Below are 23,002 nucleotides of genomic sequence, written 5' to 3'. Positions count from 1 at the left end.
GGCTTCGCATTGGCCACACTTGGCTTCGCATTGGCCACACTTGGCTTCGCATTGGCCACACTTGGCTTCGCATTGGCCACACTTGGCTTCGCATTGGCCACACTTGGCTTCGCATTGGCCACACTTGGCTTCGCATTGGCCACACTTGGCTTCGCATTGGCCACACTTGGCTTCGCATTGGCCACACTTGGCTTCGCATTGGCCACACTTGGCTTCGCATTGGCCACACTTGGCTTCGCATTGGCCACACTTGGCTTCGCATTGGCCACACTTGGCTTCGCATTGGCCACACTTGGCTTCGCATTGGCCACACTTGGCTTCGCATTGGCCACACTTGGCTTCGCATTGGCCACACTTGGCTTCGCATTGGCCACACTTGGCTTCGCATTGGCCACACTTGGCTTCGCATTGGCCACACTTGGCTTCGCATTGGCCACACTTGGCTTCGCATTGGCCACACTTGGCTTCGCATTGGCCACACTTGGCTTCGCATTGGCCACACTTGGCCTCGCATTGGCCACACTTGGCCTCGCATTGGCCACACTTGGCCTCGCATTGGCCACACTTGGCCTCGCATTGGCCACACTTGGCCTCGCATTGGCCACACTTGGCTTCGCATTGGCCACACTTGGCTTCGCATTGGCCACACTTGGCTTCGCATTGGCCACACTTGGCTTCGCATTGGCCACACTTGGCTTCGCATTGGCCACACTTGGCTTCGCATTGGCCACACTTGGCTTCGCATTGGCCACACTTGGCTTCGCATTGGCCACACTTGGCTTCGCATTGGCCACACTTGGCTTCGCATTGGCCACACTTGGCTTCGCATTGGCCACACTTGGCTTCACATTGGCCACAATTGGCTGACCCATGGCCACATCCTCCAGTGTGAAGATCCTCCCCACTGTTGTTGTGGTGCCCATCACACGGCAGCTCACATCCTACTGGACTGCCCTAATTTGGGTGCCTTGTGACGAAACCTTAAAACTTTCTGACATTCTACCTCTGGTGCTAGCGGACTTTGCCATAGCAGCTGATTTGGTTTTACATTTTCCTCTTGAAAGTGGTTTTTACTCCTGTCTGTGATGTAGGGCACATTAACCTTGTTGACTGCTTGTGGGATTGGAAGGGTGCACTCTCACCTGCTCCGCCCCAAGGGGCTAATGGCTGCCCTTGCTCGGTGGTCCAGTCTGGCTCCTGCCCTTCCCATCTTTTGAATTATTCTTATTCTTTTACATTGGTCATTGGTTGGCAGACTCGTCATCATTGTTCTCTTTCGTGAGATTTTATCTTGCCTCTGTAGGTACTTTTCTTATAATGGAGGCTGTGGAAGCACTGGTCAGATTCAGATGGTATCTCTCTGATCACATAACATGTCCCCCGGTCTCCAACTGCTTTCTGGACAGGGCAACTCTCTCACTGTCATCCTTTTACCCCTCTCACTACTTTTTTTGAAGCATCAGTCTGCTGACTGGTATGATATGGCCCACCATGAATTCCTCTATTATGCCAACCTTTTCATCTCATAGTAGCACTTGCAACTTATGTCCCCAGTTATTTGCTGGATTTATTCAAATCTCTGTCTTCCTCTACTTTTTTCACCCTCTACAGCTCCTCCTAGTACCATGGAAGTTCTTCCCTGGTTCTTAACACATGCCCTGTCATCCTGTCCCTCCTTCTTGTCAGTGTTTTCCATATATTCCTTTCTTCTCTGATTCTCAGAGAACCTCCTCATTCCTTATTTTATCAGTTCACCTAATTTTCAACATTCTTCCTCCCCTGCGGGTCCGGGGTAAGAATAGGCCCGAGGTATTCCTACCTGTCGTAAGAGGTGACTAAAAGGAGTTTCAACCGTTTCGGCCTTCCATATGATGGTCCCCCTTGGGGTTTGACCTCCATTTTTCAAAATTCTACAGAAGTATGAGCCTTTTGGGGAAGGACGCCTTACGTGGTGTATCACTGGTCCTCAGTGCACTAAGACCTTGGCACTCAGCATTGTAACGGCGTTGTAACCGCACCCACTATTCCTCAAATTGGGCGTAAACGCCTGAAGGATTGCACAAGTTACGCCCATAGTGCGTCCCCATCTGCACCTACGATCATGATGGACTTTCATTGGCACCCGAAATCCAGCACGGTAGCCGGCCCGTTGTGGTGGGGTCATCATGTACCCTCTAGGTTGTAGCCCCCTGACAACACAGGGATCGTACTGCCGATACCTGAGCTGCACCGTCCCCACGTCGGCCAAGGAGTAAATGCCCATCTCTTTGGGGCATCAGGACTCCCGGCAACGGTCATCCTGCCAGGTGGCTCTTGCTGAGGCTGGGTGGCGCCCGTGGGGGGAGCCCCTGGTCGAAGTGGGTGGTATCGGGGCGGACATTTCACAGATGAAACGTCAACATATATTAGGTCGATCTGCGGCCGAGTCTTTTAAAAAGAAAGGTACTGTCTCCGGTTCTGGTTCTCTCTGCCCTTTCCCCCATGGCCACTCCCTGGGAGGAAGGGCAGGCCCGCCGCCTTGGGGCGAAGTACTTCCCCCGCTATTTAGTCTGTTCTCGGACCGATGGGGGGACGTTCGCCACCGCCAAGCCCATGTTCTTTGTCCAGCACATCGAGGACATCTTTGGGGAAATCAAGGCTCTCAGTAAAATGCGTTTGGGGTCCGTTCTTATAAAGACCACCTCCGCCACACAGTCGGCGGAGCTCCAGGCGTGCGACCGACTAGGGGACATCCCAGTATCCATTGTCCCGCATCTGGCACTGAATAGGACGCAGGGGGTTATTTTTCATCGGGACCTCCTGCTGCAGTCTGATGAGGAGCTCAGGGCCAACCTGGAGCGCCAAGGCGTGCATTTCGTCCGGCGAGTCCAGCGCGGCCCCAAAGACCGTCGCATCGACACCGGGCCCTTTATCCTCGCCTTCGAGGGGGACGTTCTCCTGGAGAAGGTAAAGGTGATGTGCTACCGGTGCGACGTGCGACCTTACGTCCCGCCTCCTATGCGCTGCTTTCGGTGTTTGCGCTTCGGGCACATGTCATCACGGTGTGAGGCTGAGCCCCTTTGTGCCGATTGTGGACGCCCTCTTTGTGAGGAACGTACATGCACCCCACCACCTCGGTGCGTCAATTGTCCTGGCCTCCACTCGCCTAGATCTTTAGACTGCCCCGCGTATCAGAAGGAGAAGAAGATTCAAGAATTAAAAACTTTGGACCGTCTCTCTTATTCTGAGGCCAGGAAGAAGTATGACTGCCTCCATCCCGTGACGTTGACAACTTCGTTTGCCTCAGTCGTGTCCACTCCTTGCACAGTATCCTCACCCCTACCCTGTCCCCCCTCCACCTCCTCACCCCATCTGGGGTCTATGCCTCCGCCTCCCAAATCCCTTCCTTCCAAATCCTCCTCCCTCCCGGCCCCTGCCTCCTCTGCCCTAGGGGCCACCCTTCCTCCTCCTCCCCCTCCGCCGCCTGAGAAGCGATCCTCTTCTCAGGCGTCCATCGGGGAAACATTCCGGACCCCAGCTTCCGAGGTCCGGCATTCCAAAATTGACCCCGCTCGTGAGGACCTTCTTCGGGTCCAGCCCACCATCCCCGTGCCTCATCGGACTTCCAAGAAGGCCTCCAAGAAGAAGTCTTTATCCCCCTCCACCCCAGCACGTTTCGTCTGACGCTCCATCCGTTAGTCGCTGCTCCCGGCCGTCCTCAGTTTTGCCAGGACGCTCTGCTGCCAGGCGTTCAGCTGGCCTGTCGTCGGCGAATGACGCTGCCCCTCCTATGCAACCCAGGAATGCGGCCGCAGCTGGCAACGACTCGATGGAACAGGATCCGTCTCCTGCCGGTTGTAGCGTTTTTCCCTCGAAACCTGGCCCTCCACGGCCGTCGAGGTGACCAGCTCTTCACCCCGTTTCGTTCCCCCTTTTTTCTGACTAGCGATGGGTTTGTTACATTGGAACATAAGAGTTTTTCAACCTAATCGGGAGAAATTACAACTGCTGCTCCACCTGCATTGTCCGCTCGTCCTTGGTCTCCAGGAAACCAAGTTGCGCCCAACTGACCGTATTGCTTTTACCCACTATACTTCGGAGTGGCCTGACCTCACCCCTGTGGACGGTATTCCAGCTCATGGTGGGGTCATGTTGCTCGTTCGGGACGATGTCTATTACCATCCCGTCCCATTGACCACACCACTCCAAGCAATAGCTGTCCGTATTACTCTTTCTGCCTTTACTTTTTCTGTTTGTACTGTCTACACTCCATTGTCATCCGCAGTTAGTCGGGCTGACATGATGCACCTGATTGTTCAGCTTCCTCCGCCGTTTTTATTGTTTGGCGACTTCAATGCCCATTATCCCCTTTGGGGTTCTCCTGCATCCTGTCAGAGAGGCTCCCTCTGATGTCTTCAACCATCTCAATCTTGTCTGCCTCAATACTGGCGCCCCGACTTACTTCTCGGACTCTACTCATACCTACTCCCACTTGGACCTCTCGATCTGTTCTACCACTCTTGCCCGTCGGTTCGAGTGGTATGTCCTTTCTGACACCTATTCGAGCGACCATTTCCCCTGTGTCGTTCGTCTCCTGCACCACACCCCATCCTCATGTCCTTCGAGCTGGAACATACCGAAAGCTGACTGGGGACTTTACTCCTCCCTTGCGACCTTTCTGGACCACGATTTTCTCAGTTGTGACAGTCAGGTCGAATACCTCACGGCTGTTATCATCAATGCTGCCGAACGTTCCATTCCTCGTACTACCTCTTCTTCACATCGCGTTTCTGTCCACTGGTTGAATGAGTCTTGTAGAGACGCTATACATGCTCGATGACGTGCTTTACGCACCTTTCGCCGCCATCCTACGTTGCCAAATTGTATTGAATACAAAGGACTCCGAGCGCAATGCCGTAGTGTCATCAAAGACAGCAAAAAAGCTTGTTGGGCCTCTTTCACCAGCTCCTTTAACAGTTTTACTCCCTCTTCTGTTGTCTGGAGTGGCCTGCGCTGGTTGTCGGGCATTAAGGCCCACTCCTCGGTACCTAGCCTGACTTCAGGTAATGAGGTACTTGTTGATCCTGTGGATGTCTCCAACGCCTTCGGCCGCTTTTTCGCAGAGGTTTCAAGCTCCGCCCATTACCACCCTGCCTTCCTTCCCAGGAAAGAGGCAGAAGAGGCTTGGCGACGTTCCTTCCAGTCGCCGAATCTGGAAAATTATAATGCCCCCTTTACTATGCGGGAACTCGAACGTGCACTTGCACTGTCCCTGTCCTCTGCTCCGGGGCCAGATGCCATTCACGTTCAGATGCTGACACACCTTTCTCCGGCAGGCAAAAGCTTTCTTCTTCATACCTACAATCGCGTCTGGACCGAAGGTCAAGTTCCCATGCGTTGGCGTCACGCCGTCGTCGTTCCTATACCCAAACCCGGGAAGGATAGACACCTTCCTTCTAGTTACCGCCCCATTTCTCTTACAAGCTGTGTCTGTAAGGTGATGGAGCGCATGGTTAACGCTTGGTTAGTTTGGATTCTTGAATCTCGATGGCTACTTACCAATGTTCAATGTGGCTTTCATCGCCGCTGCTCTGCTGCTGACCACCTTGTGACCAACTTTTTGCGAAAGCGCCCAACGGTAGCCGTGTTCTTCGATTTGGAGAAGGCTTATCATACCTGTTGGAGAGGAGGTATCCTCCGCACCATGCACAGGTGGGGTCTACGTGGTCGCCTGCCCCTTTTTATTGATTCCTTGTTAACAGATCAAAAGTTTAGGATACGTGTGGGTTCCGTATTGTCCGATGTCTTCCTCCAGGAGAACGGAGTGCCTCAGGGCTCTGTCTTGAGCGTAGCCCTTTTTGCCATAGCGATCAATCCAATTATGGATTGCATTCTACCTAATGTCTCAGGCTCTCTATTTGTCGATGACTTCGCGATCTACTGCAGTGCCCAGAGAACATGCCTCCTGGAGCGCTACCTTCAGCGTTGTCTTGACAGCCTATACTCATGGAGTGTGGCTAATGGCTTCCAGTTCTCTGAAGAGAAGACGGTTTGCATCAACTTTTGGCGATATAAAGCGTTCCTTCCGCCATCCTTACATCTCGGTCCCGTTGTTCTCCCATTCCTGGGAACAACTAAGTTTCTAGGGCTGGACAGGAAACTTTGTTGGTCTCCACACGTCTCTTATTTAGCTGCCCGTTGTACACGTTCCCTTAACGTCCTCAGAGTTCTTAGTGGTTCATCTTGGGGAGCGGATCGCACTGTCCTGCTTCGCTTGTATCGGTCCATAGTCCAATCAAAGCTGGATTATGGGAGCCTCGTCTGCTCGGCCATCCCCCTTATGCCGTCTCAACTCCATCCACCATGGGGGGTTACGTCTTGCGACCGGAGCATTCTACACTAGTCCCGTCGAGAGTCTTTATGCTGAAGCTGCCGAATTACCATTGACCTACGAGTGCGGCGTACTGCTTTGTCGGTATGCCTGCCGGCTGTTGTCAATGCCCGACCACTCCTCTTATCAGTCCTTCTTCGCCGATTCTCTCGACCGTCAGTATGAGTTGTACGTGTCTGCCCTGCTGCCCTCTGTAGTCCGCTTTCGTCGCCTGCTTCGACAATTGGATTTTGCCCTCCCTACCACCTTCAGAGAGGGTGAGAGCCCGACACCACCTTGGGTCCAGGCTCTGGTTCATATTAATCTCGACCTCAGCTCGCTCCCGAAGGAGGGTACTCCGGCTGCAGTTTATTGCTCACGGTTTTTTGAACTTCGTGCGCGACTTGCCAGTCACACCTTTATTTACACCGATGGCTCCAAAACTGACGATGGTGTCGGCTGTGCCTTTGTCGTCGGGGCCGTCACCTTTAAATATCGTCTCCTCGACCAGTGTTCCAGCTTTACGGCCGAGCTGTTTGCTCTCCATCAGGCTATTCAGTATGCCTGCCGCCACCGCCATTCATCGTATGTACTCTGCTCTGATTCACTCAGTGCTCTTCAGAGCTTTGGAGCTCCATATCCGGTCCATCCCTTGGTGCAATGGATCCAGCAGTCCCTCCATTCTTTTGCTGATGATGGCTCTCCTGTCAGCTTTCTGTGGGTTCCCGGCCTTGTAGGAGTGCCTGGGAATGAGGCTGCTGATGCTGCCGTCATCTGACATTAGTGGGGTTGTTTGTAAGAGGCTTGTGTCATTGTGGTGGGATACTTGGTTATCACTTCAAGGAAACAAGCTCCAGGCCGTAAAACCATTCCCAACTGCTTGGACAACTCCTCCCGACCATCTCGGCGAGAAGAGGTCCTTCTGACCAGGTTGCGGATTGGGCATTGCCGGTTTAACCACCGCTACCTGCTCTCCGGTGACCCAGCCCCGCAGTGCCCTTATGGTCATGCATTGACAGTGCGCCATGTTTTATTGTCGTGTCTCCGTTTTAGTCAATCTCATGTTGTCCTGTCTCTGCCATCTACTTTACAGGATATTTTAGCTGATAACGCTCGAGCAGCTGCTCGTGTTCTTCGTTTTATTACTTTGACTGGCTTGTCCAAAGACATCTAATTCTTTCGCTTATTTTATCTGCATCTTTGTAAGAACTTTCTGGTGCCCCCCTCCCCTTGAGTTTTACTAGATTCTATGTGCTCTTACAATTGGGACTGGGCGCTAATGACCACAGGTGGTGAGCGCCCTTACAAAAAAAAAATTTAAAAAAAATCAACATTCTTCTGTAAGACGTCTCAAATCCTGTATATTACCTATCTTTCCCTACAACTTATCCCTATTTTTTACAGAATTTTGAACCTTTTGCACCATTTACATTGTCAAAGGCGTTGTCCATGTTGACAAATCGAATGAAGTTGATTTGTCTTCAGTCTTGTTTCCATTATCAACCACAACATCAGAAATACCTGTCTGTGCCTTTACCATTCCTAAAGCCAAACTAATTGCCCTCCAATAGATCCTCCATTCTGCTCTATATTACTCTTGCCAGCAACTTGGATACATGAGGTGTTAAGCTGATTGTGAATAATTCTTGCACTTGTCAGCTCTTGCAATCTTGGGAATTGTGTGGTTTTTTTAAAAAAAAGTCTGAAGATTACCACCAGTCTCGTACATTTTGCACACCAACATGAATAATCGTCTTGTTGCCACTTCCCCCAATGATTTTAGAAATTCTGATGGGATGTTATCTATCCATTCTGTCTTATTTGATTTTAAGTCTTCTAAAGCTATTCTGATTCTAATACTGGATTTCCTCTCTTCCCTGTTGAGTCCTGTTTCTTCTTCTTGTCATGTCATGAGAAAAGTCCTACCCTCATAGAGGCCCTCAGTGTACTCCCACCAGTACGCACTCTCCTCTACATTCAACAGTGGAATTCCCATTGTACTCTTAATGTTAACAGCCCTTGCTTTTAATTTCACGGAAGGATGTTGTGACTTTTCTGTATGGTGAGTCAGCCCGAACAATCTTTTTTTTCCCCCAATCTCTTCACATTTTTCATTTAGCCATTTCACCTTAGCTCACCTGCACTTCCTGTGTGTTTCATTCCTAAGTGACTTGTATTTCTTGATTCCTGAATTTCCTGGAACATTTTTGTATTTCCTTCTTTGTCAGTCAGTGGAAGTATTTCTTCTGTTACCCATGATTTCTTCTCAGTTATCTTCCTTGAACCTAAGTTTTTCTCTGCAACTTCTGTGATGGCTCTTTATAGAGATGTCCATTACTTTTCAACTGAACTGATTACTCAGCTGTTCATTATGACAATCAGAGAACTTTGACATCTCGCTTCATTCCTGAGCACTTCTGTATCCCACTTTTTTGTACATTAATTCTTTCTGACTAGTCTCTTAAACTTCAGCCTGCTCTTCAGCATTATTAAATTGTGATCTGATTCTATATCTGTACCTGGGTATGCCTTACAATCCGATATCTAATTTCAGAATCTCTGCCTGACTATTATGTAATCTAACTGAAGTCTTCCTGAACCTCCCAGTCTTTTCCATGTATACATCCTCCTGTTGTGAATTGTGAACAGAGTATTTACTGATACTGTCTGAAATTTATTGTAGAACTCAATTTATCTTTCTTCTCTCTCATTCCTACCAATTCTCCCACAACCCTTTCTTCGGAGACAAACCTTCAGTTTGAGAAAGAAACCAAAAAACATATTTCTAGCTTATTACATCAGCATAAACAGCTATTGGTTAAGAATTTTCAACAGTCAGCAGATATTTTAACTCTACCCAATTTTAACTCAGTCAATGTGAAATGTCAGCTATCTTTATTGCATCAAAATATTCGATGACTGAGAAATAAAATTAATGAATTAATTATCTGCATAGATGAATTAGTCTTCAAACCCAGCTGACATAATCTGCCTCTCTGAACATCATGTGACCACTGGTATAGAACTTTTAAGTGTTACGGTGTTCAGGTTAGCATCTCACTTTTGTAGATCATAAATGGAGAAAGGAGAGACATTCACTGGACTGATGTTAACAGTGCTCACGGCATGAATGAAAATATAACAGTTTTTCTAATAAAGTGCTTACCTTATTCAAACACTGTTTTCCCCCAAAACTTACCAAGGTTAGAGCGAAGTCTGCAAAGAAGCCATGGAGTACTCAAGGAATAGGGGTATCTTGTAAAACAAAAAGAATACTATCTGTCAATCCAAAACAGTTCCGATGTTGATGCTATAGCACATTACAAGAAATACTGCAAAATATGAAAGACTGTAATACGGACATCAAAGCAATATATTAAAAGGAAAAGATAGTCATATCAGATAACAAAATGATGACTATATGAGACATAGTGAAGGAGGAGACTGGTAGAACCACACCTGAAGAGGGACAAATAGCATTAAGGGTAAATGATACATTGGTGACAGACGTGTATAGTTTTGCAGAATTTTTTTAAAAACATGTTATAACTGTTACTGACAAGATGGTGCTGTCAGGTTCTGTAGATGCTGCTATGGAATACCTCAGACCAGACATTTCAAGCAACTTCCATAATATGAATTTGACCCTCACTACCCCAGCAGAAATAATATCCGTCATAAAATCTTTAAAATCAAAAATATCTAGTGGGTATGATGAAATATCAACAAAGTTAATTGAAGAATGTGATTCTGAGTTAAGTAACATATTAAGCTATCTGTGTAACCAGTCATTTATCAGTGGAATGTTTCCTGAGTGGTTGAAAAAAGCTGAAGTTAAGCCACTGTTTAAGAAGGGAGATAAAGAAATAGCATCAAATGTCTGTCCAATTTCACTTTTGCCAGCATTCTCAAAAATTTTAGAAAAAGTAATTTACAATCGGCTTTATAACCATCTTATCTCAAATAACAAATTGTCAAAGTCACAGTTTGGATTTCTAAAGGGTTCTGATACTGAGAAGCCTATCTGCACTTAGAGTGAAAACGTGCTTAATTCATTAGGTAAAAATTGCAGCCAACTGGTATATTTTCTGATCTGTCAAAGACATTTGACTGTGTAAATCACAATATCCTTGTAAGTAAATTAGAATATTATAGTGTAACAGGAAATGCTGCAAAGTGGTTCAAATCTTATATCTCTGGCAGGAAACAAGGGTGTTATTAGGCGCCCCATGCTTTTGGCTGAGATGCTGGATCATTCCATGATACTGAGTGTTTAACCCTCTCCACAAGGCAAGCTGCTCGGAGTTATTCTCTGGGACATTATCTGAAAAAAAAACTATTATCAACCAAAATTTGGATTGTCGATTCGCCTGAGAAGAGCACCTGTAAAATATTAGACTTAATAGTAGAAAATGATCAATAATAACTGTCTCTATTCAAAAAAGCTGTACTTAGTCAACTCCATCCTGCAACAGTCATATTTCGGTGTTGTCTAGCCATTGCAGTTGTTTCTTTTTCACAGTGTCGGTGAGGCCGGATTTTTTTGTAGGCCAACGACCCAATAGATTCTATTCAACCAGTCTCCTCCAGACTGCCCTTTTCTAAACTTTTATAGCCTCGTCTTTCATCATAGTAGTCAAATGACCAACACTCATTCTCAGGTTTTAGAGACATATGTGTCTGATTTTTCAATCAGTACAAGGAGTGTGGTCCTTTCCTGCCACATCGTCCTACAGTATCTACTTAGAGAGGTTTTTCATTGTCAATTTTAATTTTCATTTGCTTGATGACAGACTTTGAAATCTTGCAATAGTTGCTATATCTCTCTGGTAATGTGTGTAATGGAGTAACAGTGTTTCTATTTCTCCACATTTTGTTGGAGAAGTGTCTGAAGCCTTGCCCATGCCGAAAGAAGAAAATTTGAAGCTATCATGTCAAACCATGAACAAAAATTTAAATCCATAGATAAAACTTAGTCAAAGTGTTGTAATAAGAAGTATCATTTACTTTTTGATTATTTTATATACAAAAACTAGTGAAAAACAAGTAGGCAATACTAAAAATGACAATATAGCAACCTGTACGTTTTAGGAGAAGAAAGATTTCGTAATTGATGAATGACACACAACTCCAGTGCTGTTGCCTTAAAGAATATGTATAAAATAATAATACCACCAGTAGCAATATCAAAATAAAACAACTCTTTGAAAACCATTTTGTTTGTTCAAACAGTTGTTGTAAATTTTAAATTACATAAATGTGAGCACCGTCCCTAATAATTTGGCCACATACTGTATAGAATCAAATTTCTCTATTGGAATTAGATCTTTATCTCCAAAGTTTAATGAAAAGTTCACTATATTAGTTAAATTTTGTACACAGCATTCTTCTGAGAAAAATCGCAGGGTAGCCGCCAGGAGTACAGTGGTGCAGTCTGACGGAAACTGGTGTGTGGGTAGAGACCAGCTAAGCAGACTTCCTGACTGTGTCATGTCAAGGTCCACAAGTGTGCGTACCTGGCTGTTAGGCTGGATCACCAGTCCCAAGAAGGAGATTTTCAGATAGCTTTACTAATGGTGTTTGCAATAGATATGACCAACTGTCAGAGTCTAGTGGAGAGGAATCTCTAGTAGATGTAGATGTAGGATGTATGCGGCAGACCTCAGTAGTTACGGTGGCTAGAACAGTTGCAAAGTCGGAGAGGAAGAAAAAGGTTCTGCTGTTATGTAGTTTTCATGGCAGAGGTGTAGGCCAGCAGTTGCAGGAAGTGCTGGGGAGTGAGTACCAGCTCATCAGCATTGTGAAGCCTAATGCAGGATTGGCTCAGGGGACTGTTAACATAGGGGGGTTATGTAGGGATTTTACTAAAGAGGATCAGGTAGTGATTGTGGGTGGGGCTGGTAATAGTATTGATAGGGATGGGGAGTATGACATAGATGGTGACCTGGAAAAGATAGCCACTCACACTGGCAACACGAATGTGCATTTCGTGGAACCGTTTCGGCGTCACGATCGGCCTCATCTTAATACAGCTGTCAGGCGTAATAACATGAGACTTGGGGGTGCGCTGATGACAGAAAGCATGGGTCATGTTTCAGTGGTGTCTATCAGCAGGACGGGTTTCACTAGACATGGCCTGCACCTCAACAGGTATAGGAAGGGAAGGTTAGCAAAGCTTATAGGTGATAGCATAGGTGGGGTTGGTGGGATCACTCATGGGAAAATTCGTACAGTAGTGGGTGTTAGAGCTGCACCTTTTTTAGATTGAAGTCAGCTGATAGATATTCCTGCTTAAGGGAAGTTTCTCTAACAAAGGAACCACTTTTGACAAAGCTTAGGTATCCGAGTAATGAGGGAATTAGTATATTTCATCAAAATATACAAGGTATTAGAGATAAAGTTAGTGAATTGCTTATAGATGTTGACTCTGAAATTATTGGTGTATCTGAACACTTCTTAAATAAGGAGATAATTCAGAGGCTTCCTTTACCAGGATACAGGTTGGCTGGCAGTTTTTCGAGGAGCTCTTTGCGGTGTGGGGGAGTAGCCATGTATGTGAGAAACAGAATCCCATTTGAGTCAATTGATGTTTCAAAGTACTGCACTGAAAAGGTGTTTGAATGTTGTGCAGGTGTGGTTAAATTTAATAAAGCTAAACTTCTAACTTTTGTTATTTATAGATCCCCAGACTCTGATTTCACAACATTTTTGCTAAAGCTAGAGGAGGTTCTTGGTTCACTTTATATGAAATACAAAAAGTTAGTTATATGTGGTGACTTCAATATTAATTGTAGAAGTGACTGTGCAAGGAAGAGGATGCTGGTAGACTTCCTTAATTCATATAATCATATGCAAACTGTATTCTTTGCAACAAGAGTGCAAGGGAACAGTAGAACAACCATAGACAACATTTTTGTTCATTCCTCATTACTAGAAGGGCATTCTGTTAGCAAAAAGGTGAATGGCCTTTCAGATCATGATGCACAAATTTTAACTCTAAAATATTTTTGTACTGCAACACGTGTTAAATATACTCATCAGCTGTTTAGGAAAGCTGATCCAGTTGCTGTAGAGACCTTTGTAAACCTTATCAAGGAACAAGAGTGGCAAGATGTTTATAGCGCTGATACAGTAGGCGATAAATATAATGCTTTTCTCAAGAATTTTCTCGTGCTCTTTGGAAGTTGCTTTCCGTTAGAACGTTCAAAACAGGGTACTAGCACAAACAGGCAGCCTGGGTGGCTGACTAGAGGTATAAGAATATCTTGTAGAACAAAGTGGCAATTATATCAATACGTTAGAAACAGTCAGAATCTAAATGGAGCAGCCCATTACAAATGGTATTGTAAGGTGCTTAAAAATGTTATTAGGAAGGCAAAAAGTATGTGGTATGCAGATAGAATAACTAAGTATCAGGATAAAATTAAAACCATATGGTCAGTCGTAAAGGAAGTGGCTGGTCTGCAGAGACAGCTCGAGGATATAGAATCAGTGTGTAGTGGGAATGTCCATGTTACTGACAAGTCGCATATATGTACAGTATTTAATAATCACTTTCTGAATATAGCAGGTGAACTAAATAGAAACCTAGTCCCATCTGGGAATCATATAGAGCTCTTAGAAAAAAGTGTTCAGAGATTGTTACCTGAAATGCTCCTTCATGATACTGATAAGAGGGAGATTTGACTTAATAATTAAATCACTAAAGACCAAGAACTCTCATGGATATGACGGGGTATCTAGCAGAATACTGAAGTATTGTTCTATGTATGTTAGCCCAGTAACTTTTCCTTTAGGAGTGGTCGGTTTCCTGACTGATTAAAGTACTCGGTAGTGAAGCCACTTTATAAAAAGGGAGACAGGGATAATATTGACAATTATGAACCTATTTCTATGCCATCAGTGTTTGCTAAAGTTATCGAGAAGGTTGTATATACAAGGTTTCTGGAGCATTTAAATTCACATAATTTGCTGTCAAATGTTCACTTTGGTTTTAGAAATGGTTTAACAACTGAAAATGCTATATTCTCTTTTCTCTGTGAGGTTTTGGACGAATTAAATAAAAGGTTGCGAACGCTAGGAGTTTTCTTTGATTTAACGAAGGCTTTTGACTATGTTGACCACAAAATATTACTGCAGAAGTTGGACCATTATGGAGTAAGGGGAGTAGCTTACAATTGGTTCGCCTCTTACTTTAAGAACAGAAAGCAGAAGGTAATTCTCCGCAATATTGAGAGTGGTAGTGATGTTCAGTCCCAATGGGGCACTGTTAAGTGGGGCGTTCCCCAAGGGTCGGTGCTGGGGCCACTGGTGTTTCTTATTTATATAAATGATATGCCTTCTAGTATTACAGGTGATTCAAAAATATTTCTGTTTGCTGATGACACCAGCTTGGTAGGGAAGGATCTTGTGTGTAATATTGAAACAGTATCAAATAATGTAGTTCATGAAATAAGTTCGTGGCTTGTGGAAAATAATTTGATGTTAAACCACAGTAAGACTCAGTTTTTACAGTTTCTAACTCACAATTCAACAGGAACCGATAATTTGATCAGACAGAATGGGCATATTATAAGCGAGACGGAACAGTTCAAGTTCCTAGGCGTTCGGATAGATAGTAAGCTGTTGTGGAAACCCCATGTCCAGGATCTTGTTCAGAAACTAAATGCTGCTTTATTTACCATTAGAACAGTATCTGAAATAAGTGACACTTCAACACGAAAAGTAGTCTACTTCGCATATTTTCATACGCTTATGTCATATGGTATTATTTTTTTGGGGTAATTCTTCTGATTCAAAAAGGGTATTTTTGGCTCAAAAACAGGCTGTTCGAGCTATATGTGGTGTAAGTTCAAGAACCTCTTGTTGACCCCTATTCAATAGTCTGGGAATTCTGACATTGCCCTCACAGTATATATTTTCTGTAATGTCGTTTGTTGTTTGCAATATTAGCCTATTCCCAAGGGTTAGCAGCTTTCACTCATTTAATACTTAGCAGAAATCCAATCTGCATGTGGAATGTACTTCCTTGACTCCTGTGCAGAAAGGAGTGCAGTATTCTGCTGCATCCATTTTCAATAAGCTACCACAAGAACTCAAAAATCTTAGCAGTAGCCCAAACTCTCTTAAGTCTAAACTGAAGAGTTTCCTCATGGCTCACTCCTTCTATTCTGTCGAGGAGCTCCTGGAAGATCTAAAAAATTAAGCAAATTCCTGTGTTACATTGTTGATTTTTTTAATTTAAACGAACTTGTCACCTGAATGTTTTTTTTATATTTCATTTTATTTGTTTCTAATATCGTGTTATAATTTCATGTATTGACTTGTTCCATGACCATGGAGACTTCTCCTTAATTTGGACCCACAGAACAATAAATAAATAAATAAGAACTGTGGGTACAGTTTAAAGTTGGGCCTCCCCAAACGCACAGGAAGGGACTGCAGGTATCCAAGAATCTAACAGAAATATCTGTGGCATGTCAAGAAAATCTACTCATATGTGGCCAGCTAATGTGCAAGTAAGCTGTAATGTATGCCGTAGTTCTTGCATCTCCCTAGGCTTTCTGTAACACTGGGGGTATTCCCCTTTAATGTAATTGCTATTTGTCCACTTGTTCGAGTTTCGACTCTCCTTCAAAAGTGCATTAGCTTTTGCTCTCTGCAGTAGCATTATCAGCAGATAACTTCCCATCCTCAGCCCTGTACAAGACCTTATGAACATTTTCTGGCAGTTGTGAAGACTGCGGACATTTGTCATTTTTGTCAGATAAGTGGAGTGCTATGATTGTAAGTGATGCGTAGACTCTTAAGGCTGCCTATCTAACAAAACCCGTACGGTCAGTGAGTGTTAAAAAAAGTTCAAGGAAAGTAAAAGCACGTCTCTGTAGATCTCTGACTCCAGGACCAATGTTTGGGCACATGTTTTGATTAAGTTTGTCACCTCGCATTGCCCTGTACTTGTGTAAATTTCATTTTCGACAGTGGCATGTTTGCCATTTTAGTGATGCGAAATGCCATTAAAAGCATATTCCAATAATGCTTTAAAATGTAAATGAGGAGTGTAGGAGCATCGCTAGAGCTGGGAACTCTTGCAAACAGTGTGGTGTTCCAAAATAACTGCCAGCCATCAACATTGTCAACCTACCCTTGTGCCGCTTCATGTAACCTACCCTTTCCTTTTGAAATCTTGGCATTCATTATGAAAACTTGCCATTGGTTTTGAAGTTGAGAGGGAGGATCAGCAAGGTACACTCTAATGTTCCAGTGGTTTTGTTGTCCTCACTTCCTTGTTATGCAAGAGGATTGGATTCACTAATCCCTCTTCATTGCATGCCCAAGTCATACTGAAACTGGACATACCCATCTACTGACGATCACTTTTCTTCCCCTGATAGTAACACACAGGTAGCATCTTTTTATTGGGATATTTGATTATCTTCACACCTCTGGCACCTCTGGCACCTCTGGCTACCTGTTGCCTGACTAGATAACTGGGCATGATGAAGACCATCTCATGACTCTTAATGAGATGACAATGCCTCGTGAGTCAGGGATCTCGCAGTTGACAGCCAGTTCATAGTTGTCCCATCAATGTCATCCCAGTGTCACCTCCAACACTACCACTGTTCCAACATCGGCTAGGAATTGTATTCCAAAGTACCTGATCTGGGATAATGTTACAAAGGTGGAAATATTATGTATTCTGCAGGTCGCCAAAAATAAAGCCCCCCCCCCTTTTTTTTTTACTACAAGCAAACAGGCTGCATTGTTTCTGGCCATGTTCCCCAATCATATTGTAGCCAGTAATAAACAGCTTGGGTGGACCAGGACGACATAGGGTATCGTTTATGAGTTAGCTCTGCAATTTAGGAAACATATTCTCACAGATCTTAAGGGAATGTTCCATTCGTAATCTCATTTGACGAGAACCTTAACAAGCTAGCTGTGTTGCAGCAGATGGATATTGCTCTGATATTGGTACAAAGTAAACAAGCAAGTTGAAATGCACTACTTTTCATCTGCATTTCTAGGTCACACCACTGCTGTCGATATGGTGTACGGTGTTAATAAAGAAGCTTCGGACTCCAATCTTACACCAATCTGCCTCAAGTATCAGTGGATAGGTCAAATGTCAACTGGGCATTCTTGAAGGACTTGTCTTGATCTGAAAAGAATTCATGGGACAGGGTATCAACTTTTATTGATATGGGATCTAGTAGTTTGCTTACAGTTCGCCTGAGTTTCAGAAACTCTGCTTTAAGACTAACTGTGGTGTTGTACATTTTCTGAGATCAATGTATAGTGTATTGAAGAATGTCACTGCAAGAAGAGCTAATTGTAAAAGTCTTTAAAATCTAAGCTCAGAAAACCACTCTTCCCTAAAACAGTTTAGATTGGTATATTGGCTTGGAAATGAAGATGTAGCTGATTGGAAAGTAGACATCATCCCCTTTCTGAAGACTTGTACAGACAAAGTAAAAAAGCACAAGATTAAAGTAGATACTTATGGCTGGTGAACAATATTGAAGTAACTTGAAGATCCTACGCTGCCAGCTAAAAAATCCTTCTTCGGCTTTGTTTTGGGCAGGTAATGACCTTTTTTAGGAAATGCCAAAGTGTGATCCCCATGGCAGTTTTCCCATTCAATGCTTGTATTCTATTCATGCTGATATATCAATAGTATTTAAACCTGATGTATTATCTGCTGCAAAATCTATATTTGAATAAAACTTGATGACAAAGTTAGTCTTATTCCTACCAAAGAAACTAACTTAGGTAATGTGCTATCTGAGCTGAAAAAGATAAAACTGCTTGCCGAATATATTTAACTTTCAGGACTGAGAGCAAGGCTTTGTGATCAAAATGTGCTCAAACCACATCCTAGTCACCTTTGAAGTACAGCATTTATAGATACATAAGCTCTTGTGATCCAGCCGTGATAAACAATAGGCCAAGGACTAGCGAGATCAGAATCTCGTATGCCTTGCAGAAACTCTTTTCTCAGAATTGGATGAGTGCTAAAGACCGTGATAAAGTTAAAAAAGAATTCACACAACTTCTAGGTCACCAAGAATTTTTGGATCTCTGTGCAAGCCACAAGAGAAGTGAGAAGAGTATCAGTCACTTTTGGTGAGGCTTATTGGGTGGCGATACCACTTTTCAGCATTTGCATATCTTTCTTCAAAAGTTTTTCATTCTGAGCCATGGTCAAACTGCCATAGAGGAAGGCTTTTCCATTAATAAAGAGTGCATGATAGTCAACCAAGCCATTGGTGGCCATAGTCAAGTATATAATGGCCTGAAATCGCAGTCGGTGTCTTCAAGAGTGATGTTAACAAGAGAATGATTCTGGACTATCACAATGCTGGAAATTGGTATGATGAGACTTCAAAGAACAAGCAACGTGAAGAAGATGAAGAAACAAGAGAGCTAGACAGAAAATATCTGTTGTCAAGCAAGTTCATGAACTGAAGGCCAAAAAGTTGTGCATAATGTGCGAGAGAGCTCCTGAACTGAGTAAATGACAAAAAGATCGCTTCTATCACAAAAGAGTTTTGGCCGGTTTTCATTGATTTTAATTGTTTGTTTGACAAAACACAGAGTATTATTTGGTAGGGAAAAGTCACTATATATACCCCATTGGCGGTGTTCTTATTTTCGAAACTTTAATGTCATACAACATATTGCTGCTATGTTTGTTGCCAATCTGATGCATCTGGAAAGTTCATACACCCTGTATGGCAAGGGGAGGAAAAATTTGCTGTTAATTCAGAGTTCAGGTTAACTCATTATTAAATACAGAAATTCTTCAACTAAAAATCATTTATTTACACAACATATCTGTTTACTCACTCTTCAGATCATAAATCCTGTAAAGGAGACAATAACTTTCTTTGCACTCTAATTCTGAGTTAACACATGTTCAGAAACATAGTTCTTAAATTTTTTGTCATCTTATCTGTTTACTTACCCTTCAGATCTCAAAATTTGTCAGGCTAAAATGCTAAAACTCTGTTGGGAAATTGGGGAATCTTCAGGGAATTTCGCTTTGGGAAACTCAACTACAAAATGATTTTTGTTCTGAGTGTGATACAAACACTCTACCCCCAAAAAGTATCCTTTTATGACACTGGTAGTGCAGCACCCTAAGACTGCCTCGCAAGCATCAGAGTAGCATGGTGCCAGCATCAGACACCAACCACATTCTCACAGGTGTCATCAGGAAACAAATGTTTTGTGGAATGTATTGGGAGACCACAGCAACAGATCTCCCCCTCCCCCTTCTCGCAAATTTCACTTGAAGAAATTGTTTTCTGTTACAGTTAGGTATCTGGTCTTCTGTACACACTTGGCAGCTGGTATTGTTTGGAAGGCACCCCTAACTACAGGTGATTTCTCTTTCTGCAGTGGTATTTGAAACTGGTTGGTCTACTTTTCATGGATTGTTTTAACTGCTGTTGGCTTCTCTTTGTTTATGAAGACATCTTGTAGTGTGATATTTATGTAATCCAATTTCTTATACATTGTTTGCTAGAGTATAAAGACGCTCCCATGTTTCTTCATTGTGGGCTATAACAGACACAATTATCGATTTTTATGTCCACACACTGTCCAAATGTAGTATATTTGTCACATTTAAACTAGACAAGGTTAGGCGTGGTTTCCAATCTGTATCAGAAACGTGTGCCCTGAATTTGTTAATTGTAGACCATGTCTTGTTAAAAATGTGTCATTCATTTAGAGGGATTTATATGATTTAGTTGCAACTGTATGGGTTGTTTGGAAAAAGTCCATCACTTACTGTACTGTTTTTCTCTTGTCGTTTGCCATTCAGTATGCATCCATTTCTGTAGTTGTTTATCAGCAAAATTCTGACCTGTAACTCTTGTACTTTTGCAAGATTACCTGTGTGCAACCAAAGACAAGTTTCTAAATACATGGGATGTTGATTGGTAAATAATTTACAAAACCTGGAGTAACTTTACAAGCACTATCCTTCGAGCACCTTTCAGTCTGAGTAATATTCCTGTCTATGAGCTTCATGCACTTTCTGCAAAGCTGACCACTGCTATAAAAAATTTAATGTGATGCTGAGAAATTCCATTTCTTATCAAGAATGACGTCCATATTGTGTGTGTGTGTGTGTGTGTGTGTGTGTGTGTGTGTGTGTGTGTGTGTGTGTGATTTCCTCAAATTCAGAAATTATGTAATTAATTGAATAGTATAAGTAATTTAAATAATTTACTTACAGTCATTAATAATCTTCCTGAACAGATGACATAATCCGTACCAGCAGATTGTGCCATCCTAAACCGCATGGCAGCAGAAAATGTACACAAGATCAGAGAGGCCGCAGCCGCAGTCGTAGTCACAGTCGCAACACATATAGAGGCCAGCAGTGGCGTCTAGAACGAGGTCGACAGCAGCATTTAACTGATAATCTGCCCCCACGATCAAGAAGCAGGAGCCAGGCCTCATACAGAAGTAACAGTCCAGCTCCATCGCTGCTTTCTGCACCATTTGTTCCACCTCGAGGCAGAAGTCTACCGCGTCAAAATTATTCATTTTGCAGTCAGGTTAGTTAAAATAATTTTCATTCTGCAATACATCTGTATGGTGCATGTCTGCTTCTTTATAAAGGCAACAATGTATTGTTAGTGACTGCATACTTATATTTTTTTTTCCCACTCTTGAAACCATGAAAACGATACCGCTCCAGCCTTCACTCCCTCTCACATCCTCTCTTTAGTGTTACCACTCGTCACCTATTCCGTCTCACTGCCCTTTCTTCCTATCTCAGTAGCCCCTCGTAATGCCCACAACCATTTGCTAGACATTTCAAAAAACTCGCAAATGGGGCAATCTACTGGAACAAATATGTTTCGAATTTCACTCTGTCTGTTTAAACCCCAGGTCTCCTATTGATTTCAGTCCAGCATACAGCATCCACTGTGCCATCCCTCTGTCAGTCTGTAGCTCATTTCTTTCACATACCTAGTTATTACAAAATCTATGATTTATGTGACCACTGCCACTTTTTTAAAATTGTTCTTCCCCTGTCACACTAATACCTGTTGCAATCCGCCTCATCCAGAAATTTAAAGAATACCGATTGGCATACCTTCATTGTTTCTTCGAATCTGATCTTCCCTCCCAGGGAGAAGTGAACATATCCTCTGACACACCTCTACTGTGATATCATTTGTGACTAAACATAACTCAGTTTGACCCCACCATAATTATTGAAGAACTAGCAAAACACTTTGCCTCAGCTTCGTTGTCTGGAACTGCCTTCCACCGCCATGAAAGAAGAATAGAAATATTCATCTACACCTAAATTCCGAATGTTATGAATCATATAGTGACCAATACAACAAATGGGAAAACTTTTTTGCCATGAGGAATCCCAAGACCGTGATCACTACGGACCTGAAAATGAAGCAATTATTTGTGAAATAGTTTTCGTTTATATTTTTAAAATTCATATCTAATTTTCTTTTTGTTTGAAAGAGGGGGACATACAAATTTAAGAGGATGTTACACTAGATGTCTGAAGATAAAGCCTTAGTGCTTTAAAATTGATTGTTACCAAAAAATTTGTGATTGTGGAGCTTTGTAAATTTTGCTTTTACAAAAACAACAACAGTGCTTGCTTGTTTTTTTTAATCGTGTTCACTAGTTTTCTACTTTCGGCTCTATTTAAGCTTTCAACAAGTGATTGTATCAGATGAGAAATGACAGCATTTTCCTGCCAGTGAACTGAATGCTTTTCTGGTTGAGGCGTTTTTTGACTTTTTTTTTTCTTTTCCCAACCAGTTTGATAATTACAAACTCTGCAGAATATCAATGTCAACCTTTTGTAGGCACTCATAGTCGTGCAACCCATACTGTCCAGTGCTACAGATGAGATAGAACCAAAAATAACTCGGCTCACATGTCGGGAAGAATTTAGATGCTGACACAATATTTTGACAGGTTTTTTTTTTTCTTTTCTGATCGCTATAGTGCAGAACACAAACATTTTAAACTGGCAATTGGCAACAAACATGAGCAAAGGCAGCATTGAGATTGCCAGAGGTGGTGAGGAACAATGCTTGGAAATAAGCCCCACCTCCCAGTCTCAGGGCAGCCAGCCTACAACAATGTAATGTATTTCTGTGAAAGCAAAGCTGGAACATGGTCATAGTGATCGTTGTCAGTCCCTTCTGGTATTGTGAGGATCATGATCAGACTCCGTGATGGACAAGGATTAGTCTCTTCACTCAATTAAAAATAAGAAAATATCAAGTAATGCACAACACAAAGCACCTGGTAACAGTTACCAGGGAATTGCTTGCTAAGGTTGGCAGTATCAAAAATGAGATGTTGTAGAGTAACATCTAACTTTGGTGAAGAGGTTTGTTGCACAGGCATTTTTCAAACCAAAAATAGATAATTGCTACTATAAAAAATTTATTTTCGTAATGAATTATTATAACCTACTGTTTGGATGCATGTTTCATAGATGTGCATGTATTACGAATGGCTGGATATTGTGTATGTGCAACCCAGAATGACACTGAACATCGTACCACATCCTCGGTACCTGCTGGTTGAATGGTTTATTCCATGTTGTTGGGTCCTGCCTTAGAGATGTGGTGTGAGTTATGTAGG

At 43.1% G+C, this 23,002-nt stretch overlaps 1 protein-coding gene across 2 annotated transcripts in view; it reads left to right on the top strand.

Moving 5' to 3' along the window:
- LOC126331298 (uncharacterized) overlaps window positions 1-23,002 on the top strand; it is a 120,591-nt gene that overhangs the window by 29,756 nt on the left and 67,833 nt on the right. For both annotated transcript variants that reach the window (XM_049996460.1, XM_049996459.1), the window contains exon 2: window positions 20,624-20,925. In XM_049996460.1, the coding sequence (XP_049852417.1) occupies window positions 20,624-20,925 (302 nt within the window). The remainder of the gene's footprint in view (window positions 1-20,623; window positions 20,926-23,002) is intronic.

Source organism: Schistocerca gregaria, chromosome 2 (assembly GCF_023897955.1).
Source record: "Schistocerca gregaria isolate iqSchGreg1 chromosome 2, iqSchGreg1.2, whole genome shotgun sequence".
In the NCBI taxonomy this organism is placed as follows: Eukaryota; Metazoa; Arthropoda; class Insecta; order Orthoptera; family Acrididae; genus Schistocerca; species Schistocerca gregaria.
The sequence above is the reverse complement of the archived record's forward strand: the minus strand, read 5'-3'. Positions and strand labels throughout refer to the sequence as shown.